The 21,490-nt window shown below is 37.5% G+C and overlaps 1 protein-coding gene across 6 annotated transcripts in view; it reads right to left on the minus strand.

The window, feature by feature from the left end:
• Positions 1–822: 822 nt before the first annotated feature.
• The window catches only part of ATF1 (activating transcription factor 1), an 81,115-nt gene continuing 60,447 nt past the window's right edge, over positions 823–21,490 (minus strand). For 3 of the 6 annotated variants that reach the window (XM_058742798.1, XM_058742799.1, XM_058742802.1), the window contains 4 exons: positions 14,127–14,257; positions 9,617–9,799; positions 9,372–9,531; positions 823–2,329 (listed from right to left, as the gene is read on the minus strand). In XM_058742798.1, coding sequence (XP_058598781.1) covers positions 2,185–2,329; positions 9,372–9,531; positions 9,617–9,799; positions 14,127–14,257 — 619 coding nt within the window. In that variant the 3' untranslated portion in view covers positions 823–2,184. Of the gene's footprint in view, positions 2,330–6,264; positions 6,385–9,371; positions 9,532–9,616; positions 9,800–14,126; positions 14,258–21,490 lie in introns of all 6 variants that reach the window. The other 3 variants (XM_058742801.1, XM_058742800.1, XR_009265716.1) reach the window with 2 other exon arrangements.

Genomic DNA, 21,490 nt, shown 5'->3' on the forward strand with positions numbered 1-21,490 from the left:
ACTTTTTTTTTTCTTCTCATAAACTGCCAAATCAACAGAGTCTCATTTAAAAAATACTGTTAATGGAGTTTTTCATTAAGATTACACAAATTTGTCAATTGTGTTGAGATTTCCACATTACAGGTTCCTTAACCATAAACAATTGCAGAACAAAAAAGTTACCTAACTTTTAGTTTATTATAATTGGTTCTGACTGAATCAAACATCTAAAGATATCCTCTCTTAAAACAGGCTGTGTAGGGGGGCGCCTGGGTGGCGCAGTCGGTTAAGCGGCCGACTTCAGCCAGGTCACGATCTCGCGGTCCGTGAGTTCGAGCCCCGCGTCGGGCTCTGTGCTGACAGCTCGGAGCCTGGAGCCTGTTTCAGATTCTGTGTCTCCCTCTCTCTCTGCCCCTCTCCCGTTCATGCTTTGTCTCTCTCTGTCCCAAAAATAAATAAAAAACATTGAAAAAAAAAAAATTAAAACAGGCTGTGTAGGGGCACCCAGGTGGCTCAGTTGGTTGAGCATCTGACTCCGGCTCAGGTCAGGATCTTGCAGTTCGTGAGTTTGAGCCCCGCGTCAGGCTCGGTGCTGACAGCTCAGAGCCTGGAGCCTGTTTCAGATTCTGTGTCTCTCTGCCCTTCCCCAATCATGCTCTGTCTCTGTCTCTCAAAAATTAATAAACGTTAAAAAAAAATTTTTTTTAAAACAAGCTGTGTAGACCAGAATTTTAAATTTATCCTCATTTTAAAACTAGACAGGTCCTGTAGTTAGTATAATTAACAGAACGGTCATCAGGAAGCTTGCTGTTCATATAACAATATATTTTACATTCAGCAAACTTAATTTTATCAAATATCCTTTAATTTCACAGACAACAATATGATACATATTGTGTAAGAAGCGCACAATAGTTCTGCAGTACAATTTCAGAGTGTATACAAACTGGAATACAGAGGTTAAACACTGGGGTACGGATGGCATTCTTGAGCTTTGGATAAACTGCATACAAAACTTGCAATTCAAATATTAGCCAATCTGGAAACTTTACTTCTCATAATATAAAAATGATACTTTTGAGATGCAAAATATTTTTTTTTTTACTAAACTATATAAACATTTAAAATAATTAAAAACTCAACTTTAGAATTTATAAAGATTAGCTATAAAAATATATCGGCAGTCACTTTTCTTAGAAATGTACCATTCGCTACATTACAAAATAGTCTCTAACATAAAATTGCCTTAATAACCATACGATTTTAGAATCTGATAAACCTTACATTAAATTGATTATAAAATCCTCTTGGAAAACTTTGGTATGTATCTTCAGAAGATTTTTAAAAAATACTCTAATATCTCAAGGGCCTGTAAACATTCCATTCTATTAAAGCACAACAGAATAGGTAATGTATATTCAACTGCATACAGAATATAGAATCAAAAAACAATTTATTATATATTTGTAGAAAATCTCCATTCCCAGAGTAACCAAAAAACAAACTATTTAAAAGTATCAAACTTTTAAACAGAAGTTCTCTTTCCATTCTGATAAAAAATGTTACAAAATCACCATACTCCATTCATGTACCTTAAATGCCTTTGAGGACAAAGCCTCAAAAACAGTTAAACCCAAGTCTCAAAAGCCTCTCAAGTCCAAGAAACAAACTTTAAAAAACCCATTTCAACGATCTGACGATAGAACAAGTATACGTAATCAGAACACATAATTTATATATTTAGTTATGTATTAGCTTTTCTATTTGTAATTTAAAATTTATTGGCAGAAATAAAACACTCACACGCGCGCGCACACACACAAGTGAAAAAGGTAAATTTTAGGAAACAGTAAGAAATGCAAACCTACAGGGTAAACTGATTTTAAAAATAATTTACCAAATTTCATCTTCTCTGGCATTTTTGGGTTATTGTCATTTAGGAAATTCAAATTGGTGTGAGAGCTCACTTCCCTCTTCTTCAGTGGGTTTCATTTTTCCAGAGCTTCCACCTGTGCTAGTGACTTCCTTGAGGTCATTTTCCACTTCATCTTCTGTCACCAGATCTCTTGCATAAAATTATCTTTGAGTTGCAAAAGCCTAAATAAAAAGCTTCATTTTTGACCTTTTAATTTATAAAACTCCACTAAAAAGAAAAGAAATCCATCTAATTTTTAGGCAAGTCTGCAAAAATATTTTCTTTCTTAATCAAACACTTTTATGAGAATAAAGATCCTTCAAAGTTTTTAACTCTTCTATTAGAGTTTTATTTTGATTTTCCAAGACTGCAACTCGATTTTCCAGGCATTTCACATATTCTTTCTTCTTTCTGCGACATTCTCGAGCAGCTTCTCTAAACATAGGCATTAAAAACCAATGTTAGAAAAAAAGTTCACATTCTTTAAATGGTAAATGCACCTCAGTAATCCTCCCTGGTCATCTCTCTGCATCTCTACAGAACCAAAATACATAGATCTTAAGTGCAGAATTCAATCTGTTTTGGCAAATGCACATACCTATATAACCCCCACACTTATCAAGACAGAGAACTTCTTTGTTGTCCCAGAAAGTTGCCTCGTGCCCATTCCTGGTCAGTGCTCTCCCCAAACAACTAATGTTCAGATTTTTATCACCACAGATGAAGATTGTCCTATTCTAGAACCTCAAATAACAGAGTCATACAGTATGCGCCCTTGTGTCTGGTCTCCTTTCACTCAGTATACTTTTGAGGCTCATCGATGTTGCTTCGAGGTGGTTTGTTCCTTACTGTTGCTGAGTGTATTCCATTGTGTGACCATCACCATAGCGTATTGATCTATTCCTTGGGGCTGTTTCTCATTTTAGCTGCTATGCATGTTCTTAACACCAGGTTCTTTGTGAGCATATGTCCCAAAACCAAGGATTCAAATTTATGGGTCCTCTGGCTTTTGACACTGTTTCTTCAATTTTTATTTAAGTTTTAATTACAAACAGTGCTTGATACTCAGTTTTGTAAATGTCCTCTTAGAATATTTCTGTCAAGTCACATACATGTATCACATATGTAGAGCGGTATTATTTTGAGTATTTTTTATATTATGTACTGTAGGTATTATCTGCAACTTGCTTTTTTTACACTGTTTTATTTTAATGATGTTTCCAAGTAGGTATAGATCCTTGCCATGTACACTTTATTGTTAATTCATTTTCATCCCTAACTACTAGTGAGATTGAACATCTTTTCAAAAGCCTATTGGTCTTTTGGATCTTTTTTTTTTTAAATTTTTTTAATGTACGTTTATTTTTGCGACAGAGACAGAACGTGAACGGGGGAGGGTCAGAGAGAGAGGGAGACACAGAATCCGAAGCAGGCTCTAAGCTATCAGCACAGAGCTCGACACCGGGCTTGAACTCACGGACCGTGAGATCATGACCTGAGCCGAAGTCGGACACTTAACCAACTGAGCCACCCAGGCGCCCCGGTCTTTGGATCTCTTATGTAAACTGCCTGTTCATACCCTTTTTCCATTCATACCTTTTCCTGTTTTACGATGAGAAATTATAAAGACAACCTAAGAACTCTGTGTGCATTATACATATTAATCCTTTATCTGTTTTTATATTATTTCCTTTTTAAAAGTTTATTTTGAGAGAGGAAGAGAGAGAGAGAGTGCGAGCAGGGGAGGGGCAGAGAGAGAGAGGGAGAGAGAGAACCCCAAGCAGGCTCTGAGCTGTCAGCAATGGAGCCTGACACGGGGCTCAAACCCACAAACCATGAGATCATGACCTGAGCTGAGATGAAGAGTCAGATGCTTTACCAACCAAGCCACCCAAGCGCCCCTGTTTTTATATATTATTTTCTAATCTATCATTTGACTTCTCATATTTTTATATCTTATACCATAAATGCTTCTTTTTTAGTCTTTTTCTTGGCTTAGGTTAAAATTCCATGCACTATATATTTCTCTCTTAATTTTAAAGATAATTTTATTGCTTAATTTTTCACAATTAAGTCTTTAATCCATTTGGAATTACTTTCGTATGTGATATAAAATAGAGGAGTCTAATTTAATTTTCTTTCAGATGCGGTGTCAGTTAACATTTATTAAATATGCCATCTTTTAGAAGTACTGTACTTAACTAGCATAAAAAGCTATTTCTGGGCTCTATCCTGTTTGCTAATGTTATTGTCTGCTCCTGTGCTGATACCAAGTTTTGATTACAGTGGCTTTAGAGAGTATGTTTTAATGCCTAATGGAACAAGTAACCTCTTCCTGTTCTTGACCATTCTAGAACACTTTTTTCTTTCATGTCAACTCTCATCTTATGTTGTCCAATTCCATGGAGATCTATAGAGGTTCTAGTTTGAATCACATTAAATTTATATGTGTATTTTAGGGGCACCTGGGTGGCTCAACTGGTTAAGCATCTGACTCTTGGTTTTCGCTCAGGTCATGATCTCATGGTTTGTGAGTTTGAGCCCCACATTGGGCTCTGTGCTGACAGCGGGGAGCCTGCTTGGGATTCTCTGTCTCCCTCTCTCTCTGCCTCTCCCCTGCTCATTTTCTAGTTTTCTCTCAAAATAAATAAACAAACTTAAATGTAATCTTCTCCTATTGTGTTTACTAAGGGTTTTATGATTTTTTGCCACTAATGCGAATATTACTTCCCATTATTATTTTCAAGACGGTAATTCATAGTAGAAAAACTTACTAAATTTCCTTATAAATCACTGTAATTAAAAAAATTTATTATGATATACTATACACACAAAAGACTGTATGTGGTGTAATGTTATGAAGCATAATAAATAAAATGAACACATGTAAACCCAACACCTGATTTAATAAGAGAACATATGATCTATACTGTTGAAGAAATTCCTGTGCTATTTCCTGATTCCATACCCCTGCCTCTTGCCTGGAAGCAATTACTAGCTTCAATCTTTTACTTATTTTCATGGTTTCAGTAATATTTATATGTCTCTAAATTGTATATAATTTAGTTTACTTATATTCTAAAACTTATTTTAACATTTATTTTTGAGACAGAGAGAGACAGAGCATGAAAGCATGAACGGGGGAGGGTCAGAGAGAGGGAGACACAGAATCCGAAACAGGCTCCAGGCTCTGAGCGGTCAGCACAGAGCCCGACGCGGGGCTCGAACTCATGGGCTGTGAGATCATGACCTGAGCCGAAGTCGGCCGCTTAACCGACTGAGCCACCCAGGCACCCCTAAAACTTACTTTAAAATATGACACTTTATGTATTCTGTTACAACCTATTTTCACTTAACTTTATTTTCCTAATACTTATTCATGTTACAGTGATCAATCAATACACATGAACACTATCAGATTGAATAAAGACAACCAAAATTTATGTGTCCATTCTGTTACTATTTAGGTTGTTTCCTGATTTTTGTTGTTGTGAACATTTTTATGCATACTTCCTGCAAAAGTCTCAGTCACATACACAGAGTGAAACAGCTCATAGAGCATATCCAGGTCAACTGTACAAGATAAGGCCAATTAATCCAAAGTGATTATACCACCTTTCACTGCCATAGGCAGTCTCTGAGTTTCACTGTTTCAAATCCTTGCCACTTCCTGGTTAGACTTTGAAGATTTTTGCCAATTGGGTGGGGATAAATGGTAACTAAATGTGTGGTATTAATTTGCATTTCTTTGATTACTGATTGATAAGGGTGAATAATCTTTCATACGATTATTAACCACTTGTGTTTTCTGAGAAATGCCTATTCATATATTTTGCCAATTTTTCTTCTATTAGGTTGTACTTAATAACTTAGAAGATATTTTTGTTTTTTTCAAACAAATCTTTTTGTTGTTGTTAGATACGTTTCAAATATCTTCTATAGGGTTGGAGCTTGTATTTTCACTCTACAGATGAACAGAAATTATTAATTTTAATGAAGATTCATTAATCTTTTGTGTTAATGTTTGTGGGAGGGGTGTGCATTGTTTTAAGTTATCTTTCCCTAATCCTGAAACCATAAGATTATATATTTTCACTTAAAAGTTTCAAAATTTCATCTTTCACATTTGTGTTTTTAATCTCTCTGCAATGATTTTGTGTATGGTGTGAGGAAGAAATCCAGTATTTTTTCATTTATCAATAATTATCCTAATACCATTTATTGAAGAGTCCCTCCTTCCCCCAATAATCTGTCCTGTGTCCATGGATCAGTTTCTGAGCTATTTCATTGGTCAATTTTTTTTTCCCTCAATGCCACTATCACATTATTTCAATTACCACAGCTTTAAATAAAACTTGATATCTCCTCACCTTATTCTTGTCTGGAATATTTTGGCTGTTCTTGGCCCTTTACTCTTCTATAAATTTTAGTATCAACTTGTCAAGTTCTTCAAACAACCTGTTTAGGTTTTGATTGGAACTGCATTGAATCTATGGATCAATTGGGGGAAAAATAGTCATCTTTATAATACTGAGTTTCCATATCTATGGACATAGTATTTATTTCTCCATTTTATTTAGATCTTCCTTAAGGTCTTTCAAAGACATTGTACAATATTTTTCATAACTGTCCTGGACATCTTTTGTTGTTAGATTTCTTGTCTGATATTTTGTTGATAACATAAATGGTGTCTTTTAAATAATTATTTACCAAACCATTACTGATGTAAAGAAATATGATTTTTGAATACTGGTGTTATATTTAGCAATGTTATAAATTCATTACTTCTAATAATTTTTCTGTAAGTCCGTTTTAAAAAATAGGCAATTATATGGGGCGCCTGGGTGGCTCAGTCGGTTAAGCGGCCGACTTCGGCTCAGGTCATGATCTCGCGGTTCGTGAGTTCAAGCCCCGCGTCGGGCTCTGTGCTGACAGCTCAGAGCCTGGAGCCTGTTTCAGATTCTGTGTCTCCCTCTCTCTGACCCTCCCCTGTTCATGCTCTGTCTCGCTCTGTCTCAAAAATAAATAAACGTTAAAAAAAATAAATAAATAAAAAAAAAATAGGCAATTATATAAAAAATAGTAGGTAAGGATTTCCTTTCATTTAAATCCTCATAATACCCTCTGTTCTTGTTTTACTACAAAATGGTTAAAGGTTTCCAGTACAATGCTGGTTATTTTTCAAGCTTTCTAATACTTTGTACATGATTCTCCTGGATATTCTAAGCAGATGAATATATATTTGCTACGGAGAGCGATTTTATTTTTTCTTTTCCAATTTTTATCATTTTTATAGTCTCTTGATCTTTGATGATTTTCAAGGACACCCTTTTTTTTCTTTAAATCTAGTAGACCGATAACTGAAGGCTTTACAAAAGTTGTTCTGTTGTGTGCTCTGATGACTCTTGCTCCTGAAAGGTAGTGCAGTATTATCGAATATCTAAGTCTTTGGACTCTGAAACCTGGACCTGTGTTTTTAAATCCTACCTCTACCACTTACTAAGTAGTTTAACCTTGGGCAAAGAAATTAACCTAAGCCTCAGTTTCCTCATCTCAGAAAAACTGGAAATAATATTATATACACCTCAAACATTTTTGTGAAAATAACATAAAGGCTTGGCACATATGATGATGGAGGCCTAATTCCTTGGACAGTCTGTGATTTTTCAACTTGTATTTGTTAGAACTCAATGTATGGGAATTTGTTAAAGGCTGTGTTAAGACTGCTTTCTTCCAAAAAGTTGGGGAACTATGGACCCAGACCATTTTTAAATTTCAGCTGACTCTTGAACAACACGGGTCTGAACTGTGTGAGTCTACTTATATGCAGATTTTTTTTTAATATGGTACCATAAATGTATTTTCTCTTCCTTATGATTTTCTTAGTATTTTTTCTCTAGCTTCCTTTATTGTAAGAATACAGTATATATAACTACACATAACATAAAAAATATGTGTTAATTGGCTGTTTATGTTATCAGTAAGGATTCTAGTCAACTCAGTTTTTGGGAAGTCAAAAATTATAGACTTTCAATTGTGGGGTGGTGGGGGTCAGCACCCCAACGCCTCCATTGTTCAAGGGTCAACTTTGCTTGGGTCTTGACTTCATGAAGAATAACAATCTCTGATCCAGTTCCCCCAGGCTGCACAGACCCCAGGCTTTGCCCTAGTCCCCTCTGCATACCAAAGCTATACCAATCACAAAGATATGAATTTACAGATTATACAGGGGTTGCTTCAGTGCTTATGAACTTCATGGTCTTGTGCTTCTGACTGATTCCTAACCTCAATAGATATCTCTTACTTCCCTGGAGGCTCATCCAATCATTTAAAAGGGTGGTTTTTATATTTCATCAAGCTGTTAATAATATTACATAGCGAGGTCATATTATCAGAAAGAGAAGCCTCATTCTAGTAATTCTTAACAAATCTTTTGGGTATCCTAGGTACACAACCATATCATCAACAAAAAAACACGGTTCTTCTTTTCTAGTATTTACATAACTTACTTCAGATCCTTGTCTTACTGCATTTGTTGGAACCTCCAAGACAACGGACAATCCCTGCCATGTTACTAAGTTCATTACAATGATGCTCGCTCTTAGTTTTTAGTAAAGAAACATTTTATCTTGAAGTAATTAAATGCATCCTTCTGGTCCTTGTATGATAATTTTTATTGCTTTAGAAAATCATCCTTTTATTCTAATTTTCTAACTTACTGAGAGGAGTTAAAAACAGAATCCTGTAATTTTTTAAATATTTGTTTTATATGTGGGTTTCTACCCTTTTTGATTCCTAACATAGTTTTTATTAGTGTCCTTTCTCTCTTTTTTTTCCCCTTAAACTCACTACAGAAGGGTACCCATTATATTCTTTTTCTCAAAGAACTGGTGGTTTTCATGGCTAATGTACATATAGCTAATACTACTATGTTTAAAATACATTTAAAATGAAAGTAAATGTTTCTGGAGGTTAAAGCACTGATATATATTCATGGGTAAAATTCATTTTTAGCATTTCTGTGGCCATCAGTTTTTTAGGAATTCTTTCCTCTTCCCACTATCAATGGCAAGCAGCAAATTATTATTTTCATTTAACTTTTGTGAGCCCAGCAAGAACAAAATATATTGTTCGAAAAGCTCTGCTTAATAGTACTATTCAAAAGACAAAATAAAAATGAAAGAACTCTAGGTCATATATTAAATAAAGAGATTGAGCAATGGGATCCTTTGGAAATGAACTAGATACAACATAACACTCAGTAAAATAAAGCTCTCTTTTTTTAAAGTAAGCTCTATTTATGGCCAATGTGGGGCTCAAACTCACAACCCCAAGATAAAGTTGTGCTCCACCAACTGAGCTAGCCAGGCACCCCAAAACTCTCTCATTTTTAATTCACAATTCCAGTTAACATCTGGTTACGTTTTGAGATTTACAAAAACATTACCCATTCTGGCAGTACAATTTTACCACCTACCTGTTTTTCATCAACCTTATTTCTCTCTTCAGTTGGGGGTCATCTGTCTTAGATGTCTGAGATGTAAGAGTCACAGGAGATGTCATCACCACAGTTTGTGGCAGCGAAGTAGCTGACGGTGTGGTACGGATCTGATATGTCTGCATATCTCCTGATGCAGCTGTGTGGTCAGAAGAGTGAGTTAATTCATAAGTGTCTTTGAAAGTACATTGGGATGTTTTCCACAGACACTTAAACATACTTACTTTGTACAACCACCTGGTTGCTGGGCACAAGTATTTGCTGTCCATCAGAGGTCTGTGCATATTGGAGAATTGTTGTCCCTTGCTGAGTACTGCCTGAATTTGTCATGGTTAATGTCTGAAGTCCCTGTACTCCATCTGTGCCTGGGCTGGCCAGTTGTAAGGCTCCATTTGGGGCAATGGCAACTTTAACCAAAGAGAGAACATAGCTATTGTAAGGCTATACAATACACTAATTGCAAAGGATTGGTGAAAAAAAACCCAGCCACTACTTATTAAAACAGGTCTGAATGCAGTTCCACTTGGTAACTGTTAACTACTTTGGGTGAACTATATGTAAAAGAAATAAAATAAATAAAATGGCATTTCTTTATAAAATTTTATAGTTCAGGTGCACTAATCTTAGATTTAGTCTCAAACTGTAGATTAGTCAAAACACATTAAGGGCTCAATGGAGCACTGCATGCTAATTGCTAATGTTGTCACAGCAGTTCTGGAACATTAGGAGAGGGTACCAATGGCTAACTTTTTTTTTTTTTTTTAATGTTTTATTTTATTCTTGAGGGAGAGAGACACAGTGTGAGTAGGGGAGGGGCAGAGAGGGAGACACAGAATTTGAAGCAGGCTCCTGGCTCTGAGCTGTCAGCACAGAGCTCGATGTGGGGCTTGAACCCACAAGCTGTGAGATCATGGCCTGAGCTGAAGTTGGTCGCTTTACTGACAGAGCCACCCAGGCGCCCCATCAATGGCTAACTTTTAAAGGAAAAATCAGTAGAAGGAAACATTAACACACTGTGTATTTTTATTCAAAAGAAGCATTAAAAAGATTATAAGCTTAAAAATATTTTTGAATAGATTAAATGGGCCTATGCCTATGGGAAAATTTTTAAGAGGATAAAAGGTTACATAATGAAAAAATATGTATCTTCATACTTTGTTTCTGAGCTCTGCTGTCTAGGGGTAACCACTATTAAATTGTACTAAATGTTATTTACTTAAGTGATATTTTAAAAATGTAATCTATTCAAGTTACTTCCTAGTGAAAATCACCAATAAGGTTGTCATGAGAAAGAGGTCACATTACTATGTGCCCCACAGCATTTTTCAATGAGATATATATATATATATATATATATATATATATATATTTTTTTTTTTTTTTTTTTTTTTAATGTTTGTTTATTTTGAGAGTGAGTGAGCAGGGGAGGGGCAGAGGGAGAGAGAGAATCCCATGCAGGCTCCATGCTGTCAGCGCAGAGCAGAGCAGAGCTCAATGCGGGGCTCGATCTCACAAACTGTGAGATCATGACCTGAGCCAGATGCTTAATGAACTGGGCCACCCAGGCGCCCCTCAATGAATTATACTTATGTTAATGCTTTCCTCTCAAACCTTACATGAAACACCCATAAGATATGATCAAATGGAAAGCATTTTACCATTATGCAATCCCACGTAATAAATCCCCTTCAGAATCTAATGCCTCATCTCTGTGCCCTCTTACCAGATTATAATTATGCAACTTTTCTTCTCCTTTTATACTCTGGGTACCAGGAAGCCAAAACACACTTATCTGAATGTATGTTTTAATTGAAAATATTTTTTTTCAGGAGTATATAATTATCTCTCATCCACTACCACACAACAAATATTCTACATACTTTAATTTATATGACTTTAGAAGTAATGACAGTTTAAGATTTTTTAGATGCAGAGATTTGTTTTAAACTTATATTAGCAATTGTTTTCAATCGCCTTCTCTCCAACGCACATTATATATATACATATATATAAATGTAAATATATAAGTAAAATAAAAAGTCCTATTCTCTATCCCAATTTATTCTACTGGCCACCCCACACCCTTATTCTGGGGTAACCATTTTCGATGTACATCCTCTTCCTAATCATTTCCTATGTTCATATAGACTGATACATTAACACACATCAAAATGTGTATCCATACACACATATGTATACTTTTTTTTTAATGTTTATTATTTATTTTTGAGAGAGAGACAGCGTGAGCATTCAGGCACCCCTAAAAAATTCTTTAAGTAGCATATCAGCACGTTAAAAATTATGATATATTAATATGGCTTCTTATTCTAAAACAATTAAAATTAGGAATTATGAAAACTACATAGAAACTTAGGGAGATATTTCATATGTTATAATTGAAATAAGAACAATTCTTTTTTTTTTTTTTTTTTAATGTTTATTCTTGAGAGAGACAGAGATGGAACATGAGCAGAGGAGGGGCAGAGCGAGAGAGGGAGGGAGAATCCCAAGCAGGCTCCAAGCTCTGAGCTGTCAGCACAGAGCCCAATGTGGAGCTCAAACTCACGTACTGCAAGATCATGACCTGAGCTGAAGTCAGACGCTTATTGACTGAGCCACCCAAGCACCCCGAGAGATACATCTTTTGATGTTAAACATATGTAACAATACAGAATTGTTTTCATTTTTATAACCTATCTTCCTATTTTTAACATGTATATTTATCTGGTTGAATCTACTCTAAATCTACACTGATACGGTAGCCATTAGTCACATATGACTATTAAATTAACTGAAAGCAAGATAAGAAATTCAGTTCCTCAGTCTCACGAGCCACATTTCAAGTGCTCAACAGTCACACATGGCTTAGTGGCTACTATACTAGACAATGCAAATATAAAACATTTTCAGCAAGGAAGTTCTATTGGATCATGCTGTCTTAAACACCAGTTTGAACTGTACTTATTTTGGGGTGTCAGTTAAGTGTCCAATTTCAGGTCAGGTCATGACCTCATGGTTCGTGGGTTTAAGCCCCACATCAGGCTCTGTGCCAACAGCTTGGAGCCTGGAGCCTCAGATTCTGTGTCTCCCTCTCTTTCTGCCCCTCCCCTGCTTGTGCTCTCTCTCTCTCAAAAATAAATAAAAACATTAAAAAAATTTAAAACAAAGAAAGAAAAAGATTTTTGAAAACAGTAATAGATGTGTATGGAAAGAAAAATCAGTTTTGTTTAAAATGAAAGTGAACTTCTCAACTGCCTCTGATCTTTGTTCCCAGGTCTCCTTCCTTGCAACCACTGTTCTCAGTTTCTTATGTGTCCTCATTGAGGTGTTTTTTACATATTCTTTAAATAACTTATTCATGACAAATTTCACTGAAAGCTTACTATGCGCCAGGGCCTCCAGGCCAAGAATACAGCTGTGAACAAGACAAAGTTCTTTCCCTCAGGGAACTTATCTTTGAGAACAGATCATAAATAAACTGATCTATAATTATGTATAATCTATAATTAAATATGTACTTTTTAATAATTACATATAAATGCTATGAAAAATGTAAGAAAGCTAACTAAAGAGAGCACATTTTAATAAAGAGTGGTCTCTTTGAGAAGTGACACTTGAGCAGAAGTAAGGATGTAAAAGCCATCCATATGAGACTCTGGGAGAAGAATGTGCCAGGCAGTGGGGTGACAAGCCCAAATATCCTGAGGCAGAAACAAGCTTCATGTTGGAGAAATTCCAAGAAAGTCTGTGTTGCTAGAATGCCAGCCAGTGGCAGATGAGATTGGAGTTTGGTAAGTGAGGCCAGATCTTGAATGGAACTTAGCCTTATAGGACTTATTCTAGGGGTGATGGAGAGTCACTGGAGCAAAAGTGGTGTGATCTAATGGACATTTTATTTATTTATTTTTATTTATTTAAAAAAAAAAAAATTTTTTTTTTAACGTTTATTTATTTTCGAGACAGAGAGAGACAGAGCATGAACAGGGGAGGAGCAGAGAGAGAGGGAGACACAGAATCTGAAACAGGCTCCAGGCTCTGAGCTGTCAGCACAGAGCCCGACGCGGGGCTCGAACCCTCGGACCGTAAGATCATGACCTTAGCCGAAGTCGGACGCTTAACCGACCAAGCCACCCAGGCGCCCCCTAATGGACATTTTAAATAAACTGCTTTGGCTGCAGTATGGAAAACGAGAGCAAGAATGGAAGCAAAATGACAAAGTGGACATGCACTGCAGTAATTCAGATAGGAGTATAAGCCAGGGTAATGGTGGTGATTGGAGGTGTGAGACGTGAGGGGACGGGACACAGATTTTGTGGCAAGAGTCAATTAGACTTGAACAGGAGTTAGGAATGGAAGGAAAAATCCTCTACAAATGGACAGCACAAAGAATTCCATGGGGTGATGAAATTATATCTTGATTGTGGTGGTGAGACAACTCCATGCATCTGTCAAAACTCCAAAGTAAGCATATCACTTACAAGCTGTGTGGTAACTTCAGGGACATTATCTAACCTCTCTAAGGCTCAGTTTCCTCATAAATTGATAACTGCCTACCTCACAAAGTTGCTGTAAGGAGTAAATGAGATAATGCTGAAAAGGTATTCTGCATTATTTTGGGCTCAAAATGCTAACCTTCAACTAATTATCCTCACTATTAAAGCATGACAGTCTTTCTATACACCACTTCTTTAGCGTTTGTGTATCCATCATGGAAAAATGTATTCCTATACGTACTGTACTGTCCACTGCTAGTTTGATAGATGGGAGTTGGAACAGACATAGAAGTGACAGCAGAAACTCCAGGGTTTTCTCCGTCTCCTTTTCTGCCCCGTGTATCTTCAGAGGATAGATCTTTCAAAATTTTTCTGTGAAAAATAAAACTCAATTAATGCTGGTAATGAGGACAGCTTTATAAAAACAAACTACCAAACCTTTTTCAATCTCAGGTTAAAAGTACAATAATCTACTAGACATTTTAACTGTTTTGTCAAGGAGCCACTCAGTTCAGCACAGACTACTGTAATGACGTACTGCAGGCGAGTTATGCTTTAAAGTTTATGGCTCCTGGAAAAGAGACAATGAACAAATACACAGGTACAAGGCCCTTACAGAGGTATGAAATGTCTCTTTCCCTACAAGAGAGATGACTCAGTTGTAAGGTATTTTATTAATTAACAAGAACAGTATTCATTTTCTAAATAGTGACCTTTATTTAAAAAGAACCAATCTGGGGCACCTGGGTAGCTCAGTTGGTTGAGTGTCCAACTCTGGCTCAGGTCATGATCTCAAGGTTCATGAATTTGAGCCCCGTGTCGGCCTTGCACTGACAGCTCAGAGCCTGGAGCTTGCTTTGGATTCTGTGTCCTATCTCTGCCCCTCACCCACTCATGCTCGCTTTCTTTCTCAAAAATAAACAAACATTGGGGCGCCTGGGTGGCTCAGTCGGTTAAGCGGCTGATTTCGGCTCAGGTCATGATCTCACCGTTCGTGAGTTCAAGCCCCGCATCAGGCTCTATGCTGACAGCTCAGAGCCTGAGACCTGCTTTGGACTCTGTGTCTCCTTCTCTCTCTGCCCCTCCCCTGCTCGTACTCTCAGTCTGTCTCTCAAAAAAATGAATAAACAAAAAAATAAAAATAAAAAATAAATAAACATTAAAAATAAATAAAAAGACCAAATTTGTCTTTCCACCCTTCAACTCTATAGTGAGAAGCCCACAGTTTTAAGAAACCAGTAAGAAATAAGAATACTACTATAAAAAGCACACAATACTAGTGATAAGTAAAACTGTTTATTTATGGTTTTAATATTTTTAGGTAATCTCTATGCCCAAAGTGAGGCTCGAACTCACAACGCCAAGATCAAGAGTTGCATGCTCCACCGACTGAGCCAGCCAGGCGCCTCAATAAAATTGTTTAACAGGAAGTAAATATAATCCCACAGGTATCCCTCAGACTTGGTAAAATGGGACTTATGACAGGAATATGGAGATAGAAAAAGATTCCTTTGCTGAAAAGAAAGAACTTCCAAAACACAACTGGGGGCAGAGGGACAATTAAGCATTATTTCTTTCTAGAAGAAAAATAAAAAAAGAAATCTTAAGATTTCTATGTTCATTGTAAAAAAAAAAAAAAAAGTCACAAAGGGGGGAGAAAAACCTTATCATTGAAAAGGATCTTTTATGTTATTTATGCCAACCTTCCAGCCTATGCAGGAATGCCCTAGCATTCCTAACAGCCTCTATTTCCGGGAATAAGTCATCTACAACTTCCAAATAGCAAACCTCAATTATTAAGCCCTTACTTATTTAGACCAAAAGCTGGTTCCACCCAGGAAAGCTAAAGAAATTTAAGCTTAACCAAAATTCTATATCCATGCCCTACTTTGTAACATTTCACAATCGCTACAGTTCTTTATTTGAGGCCAGATAACTTTAGTTCCTTCAGCTCTTCTTCTATAACACACTGAAAAATGTTTTCCACACTGAAAAAGACTGTCTCCTTATTCTGGACAATCTTCCCACCAAAAGCTAATAAATTTGTAGACTGTATCAACAGATGTTCCCTATCGAGAATAAGGGAGGGGCAGTCCTATAGGACTCCATGTTAGGCATTTGGAGAATGGTCACACTGGTTCCTAAACCTGCTTGTATCAGAATTGCCTGGAGAGGTTTACTGAATCCACATTCCCATCTGATACCCCAAACAGTTGAGTGAGTAGGTCAGGACAGAGCTCCAGAATCCCTTTAACAAGATGTCTGTGTGGTCTTATGCAGCCAGCCTAGCATGAGACTGCGGAATGCTGCGCCCAGTTCTTTTTCACTTTTAAGTTATGGAACATTTGGAGTATAAAGAAAAGTACAGAAGGGGCACCTGGATGGCTCAGTCAGTTAAGCATCCAACTTCGACTCAGGTCATGATCTCATGGCTCGTGGGTTCGAGCCCTGTGTTGGGCTCTGTGCTGACAGCTAAGAGACTGGAGCCTGCTTTGGATTCTGTCTCTTTCTCTCTGTCCTTCCCCCACTCTCTCAAAAGTAAACATTAAAAAAATTTTTTTTAAAGTACAGAAATTAAGACACCTGTGTGCCAAAGAATCAATAGATGGTAAGTAAGGTTTCCTGCTACCTTGCTGAACTCGTTACTTTATTTTAGTGGGTACTTTAAGATTTTCTGTATATGAGATCATGTCGTCTACAAATTGTTTCCTTTCCAATCTGAATGCCTTTTATTTCATTTTCTTGCCTAAATGCCTGAATACAATGTTAGGTAGAAGTCGTGAGAGCAGACATCCACAGCCTTGTTGTGTTCATGATCTTAGGGAGAGAACATTCACTCTTACATCACTAAATATGCTTAGCTATGGGCTTTTATAGATGTACTTTATTAGGCTGAAGAGCACCCCCCTCTTTATTTATTTGAGAGAGTGCATGTGCGCATGAGCAAGTGAGGGTCAGAGAGGAAAAGAGAAAATCCCAAGCAGGCTCTATGCTCAGCACGGAACCTGATGCGGGGCTCGATCCCACTAACTGTGAGATCGTGACCTGAGCTGAAATCAAGAGTCAAACACCCAGGCGCCCCTGAAAAGCTCCCTTCTATTTGTTTGATGAGCATGTTATCAAATGGACTTGTTAAATGCTTTTTCTTGTGTCCGTTGAGATGATCACACATTTTTTTGTTCTTATTCTATAAATATGATGTATTACGTTAATTGATTTTCAGATGTTAAGCCAATCTTGCGTTCCTGGTATGAATCCTACTTTTTCATCATGTGTAACACCTTTTATGTGTCATTGTATTTAGTTTGCTAAAGCTCTTATTTTGCTGTGTTTATATTCATGAGGAATACTGGCTTATAGTTTTATAGTCTCAATTAATGAATTGAAGCCATGTCTTCTAAATATTAATTATTGCTATCATTTGACCTACCAATTATTTGCTTTCTGGGTTTTTTTAAATGTTTTTTTAAATTCATTTTTGAGAGAGAGAAAGAAGTGAGCAGGAGAGGGGAAGAGAGGGGGGAAACCAAGAATCTGAAGCACACACTGCGCTGACAGCAGACAGCCTGATGCAAGGCTCAAACTCACCAATCGTGAGATCATGACCTGAGCCACAGTCAGATGCTTAACCAACTGAGCCATCCCAGGATCCCTGCTTTCTGTTTTTAAAAAAGTCTTCTGGGGTTGCCTTGCTGGCTCAATTGGTAGATAGAGCATGCAAAAAAAATTTTTTTAAACGTTTATTTATTGAGACAGAGACAGAATGCAAGCAGGGAAGAGGCAGAGAGAAAGGGAGACACAGAATCTGAAGCAGGCTGCAGGCTCCAGGTTCTGAGCTGTCCGCACAAAGCCCGATGCGGGCTTGAATCCATGAACTGTGAGATCATGACCTGAGCTGAAGTCAGATACTTAACCAACTGAGCCACCCAGGTGCCCCAGAGCATGCAACTCTTGATCCTCAGAGTCATGAGTTCAAGCCCCATACTGGGAATAGAGCTTACTTAAAAAAAATAAATAAATAAAAAGTTTTCTGTGTTCTTTTGGATTTGAAGAGTTTTCAGAACTCCACTTTATCATATGTTTGACAAAATCTCTTCATATAATTTAGTAATTGCTCTAAGGAGTTCTAATAGACCTCATCTACTTAGAATCACTGTTTTACCATGTCAAGTGAACCTGAGAAACCTTACCTCCAGAATGAGTCTCTTTATCTCCCCCCTTATGTTATAGTTGTCTTACACATTACATCTGCATTACATCTACATACATTAAAAGCCCCATCAGACAATGCCATATTTTCTTGTCAACCAAACATATTTTAAAGAATTCAACAGGAGAATAGTTCAATATACTTGCCCAGATCTTGCTGTTGCTGTTTCTTCATTCTTAACCTTCCAGATTTCTATCTTAAGAGCTTTCTTAGCAGTTACTTTCTTTTTTTTTATTCTTGAGAGAGAGCACGAGGGAGAGCAAGCAAGCACAAGCAGGGGAGGTGCAGAGTGAGAGAGGGACACAGAATCTGAAGCAGGCTCCAGGCTCTGAGCTGTCAGCCCAGAGCCCAACGTGGGGCTCGAACTCACAAGCCGTGAGATCATGACCTGAGCCAAAGTCAGACACTTTACCAATTGAGCCACGCAGGCGCCCCTCTTAGCAGTTACTTTAGAGCAGGTATGCTGTCAATGACTGCTCTTAGTTTTCCTTCATCTGAAAATATTTATTTCACCTCCCATTTCTGAGGGATATTTTCACTAGATAAAAAATTCTGGATTGACAGTTCTTTTTTTTCAGCACTGTAAAATTCTGTGCTTCAGTGCAGAGCCTGCTTGGGATTCCCTCTCTCCCTCTCTCTCTGTTCTTCCCCTAATTGTGCATGCACACATGTGCTCTCTCTCTCTCTCTCTCTCTCAAAATAAACCAACTTAAAAAATTTTTTTAAAATGTATTTCATTTCCTTCTAGCCTCGTTTTTGAACAGAAATCTATAGTGATTTACACTGTTCCCTTTAAAGTAACGTCATTTTTCTCTGTGCACAAGATTTTTGTCTTTAGTCTTCACCAGTTTGATTATGACTTGTCTGGGGAGGGGTTTGTGTTTATCTATGGCTTAGTGTTTGCTGAGCTTTTTGAATCTGTGGGTTTCACCAAATTTGAAAACATTCCAGCTATTATTTCTTTAAATATTTTTTTCTGCAACATACTTCTTCCTCTCCTATGACTCGAATGACACAAATATTAAAACTTTTGGTATTGTCTCACAAGTCTCTGAAAATTAGTGAATCTTTAGTTCAGACTGGATAATCTCCAATGAACTATCTTTGAAGCTATCTCATCTTTATTTTCCTATTCAACCCATCCAGTGAGGTTTTATTTCTGTTACTGGATTTCTCAGCTCTAAAACTTCTATTTAGTTCTCTTTATAGCTTCTACTTTTTGCTAGGAGTTATCTTTCTATTCATTTCAAGAGAATTCACACTTGTTAGGACACTTTAATAGCTCCTTTAAGTTTTTGTCCCATAACTCCAACATCTGTGTCATCTAGGAGATGGCATCTGCTGACAGTCTTCCCATGCCAAGTTAAGATTCTTCTGGGTTCTTTGTATGCCAAGTAATTTGGGACATGGGACATTTTCAGTATTATGGTACCAGACTCTGGGATCTTGTTTAAATCCTATGGAGAAATTTTGATATTCTTGTTTTAGCAGGCTATCAACCTAGTTGTGTCCAGGCCATTGATTTTGACCAGCATTCAGTGGACTGTGGTTCCAATGTCATTTCAGTTTTCAAAGCTTTTGCAGTGTTACTCAGATCTGGTCCATATGTGCACCAGGTAATTACTGTTCAGTCTGGGACTTGAGCCACTGCATGTCGTATGTGTAGTTCATTCAATTCCCTAGGTCTATATATGCTAGGGAAGCCCATTTTTATTATTTATTTGCTAAAAATTTATAAATGGGTGAATTTATAAATGGGTGCTGAATTTTATCAAATACTTTTCCTGCATTTCTGAGTTGATTATATATTGTTTGTATGGATTCTCACTTATCATGGTTTATTTCCTTGTATGTTTGATGATTTTTCACTCTGAATTCATATTTGGTTGATCCTAATTTGGTATAATGCAGAAAGCTTACTTTGGGGGAAGCTTCCTTTCAGATGTTCTAGCCTCCTGCAGAAATCCCAGCTTAATACAAAACTCTCAGGTTCAGAGTCCTTTCCTGCAGTAGACCTAAAGCAATGTGTGCACTTTGGTTTTCAGGCTTGCTTCTGCTTCTCACTCTGGTTTCAGCTCATGTATTTGTATTGTTAAAAAGAAAACCACAGGCCCAAAATGGCATCACTTAGGCCAAATCCCCAACCCAGAGCTTAATACCTAATCTGTAAACCTCCTCCAGAAATGTAGTCTTTACTAGTCAGTCAGAGCTTTTCAGATCAGTACCAGTGAGGGCCACACAGGCCCTCTCCTTCTCCCAGAGGAGGACGAGGTCATCTGCATCAAAAGAACCACTGCTCTTCCCACTAAGAGAAAGATACCCTGCTGGAACAATCCTGTTCTTTTGCTAAAACTTTCTTGCCCCACCCTCCTTCATTTAAAAACCTTCTGTTTTGGGGGTGCCTGGGTGGCTCAGTTGGTTGAGTGTCTGACTTCAGCTCGGGTCATGATCTCACAGCTTGTGAGTTCGAGCCCCGCATCGGGCTCTGTGCTGACAGCTCGGAGCCTGGAGCCTGCTTCGGATTCTGTGCCTCCCTCTCTCTGCCCCTAACCCACTCGCATTCTGTCTCTGTCTCTTTCAAAAATCAATAAACATTAAAAAAACAAAAACTTCCGTTCTGTATAGCTCCTTGGCTCCCCTCTACTTGCTAGATAGGATCTGCCCAATTCAGGAATTATTTAATAAAGCCACTTAGACCTTCAAATTTACGTGGCTGAATTCTGTTTAACAGATATGGTGGCTTCAGGATCAGAAACGAACTTCTGGCAGTATCTGGGGACAATGAAAAACACAGGCATGAGCCCTGCAAACCCTTCAGAGTTCACCATCTTTCTCCCTGTTTCCAAGGGCCATTGGTAAGTCCCTCTCAGTTTTAGCTCTGCTCTTTTTGCATTCAAGCTGCAGATCTGACTTTCCAATAAAGTATTAATGGGTCAGGCTAGAATAATAGGAGGTTCTAAGGAAGCACCAGCCCTCAGCCCTTGGTTCAGCCCACATTTCCACTTTGGAATCCTTTCCTAGTTCCAGTCTCCAGTCCCCATTTACTGGAGTATGCTGGTTTAGTCTTATTCACTTCCAGTCCACAGTCTCCCTGAATGGAGTCTGCTGGTTTAGCTCACATTGGGAACTGCTGGTAGTGCACAAAGACTTCTCTTAACCACTCTGCAGTGACATGTTTTGGTTACTGGTGGTGTGCTGAGGGGCACATGTTTGTCTTGTTTTATGTAAATGTAATTGCTAGTGGGGATTTCAGAAACTAAAAAGCCACAAAAATTGGTGGGTCCAGGTCAAATCACTTAAGAGCTGTTACAGCACTTACCACCTAACTCAAAGACTCTCAACGTAGTAGAAGCTAGTCAAGGAACAGGTTAGATTGACACTAGGTCACCCACTGA

The sequence above is a fragment of the Neofelis nebulosa genome, chromosome 8 (genome assembly GCF_028018385.1).
Source record: "Neofelis nebulosa isolate mNeoNeb1 chromosome 8, mNeoNeb1.pri, whole genome shotgun sequence".
Taxonomy (NCBI): Eukaryota; Metazoa; Chordata; class Mammalia; order Carnivora; family Felidae; genus Neofelis; species Neofelis nebulosa.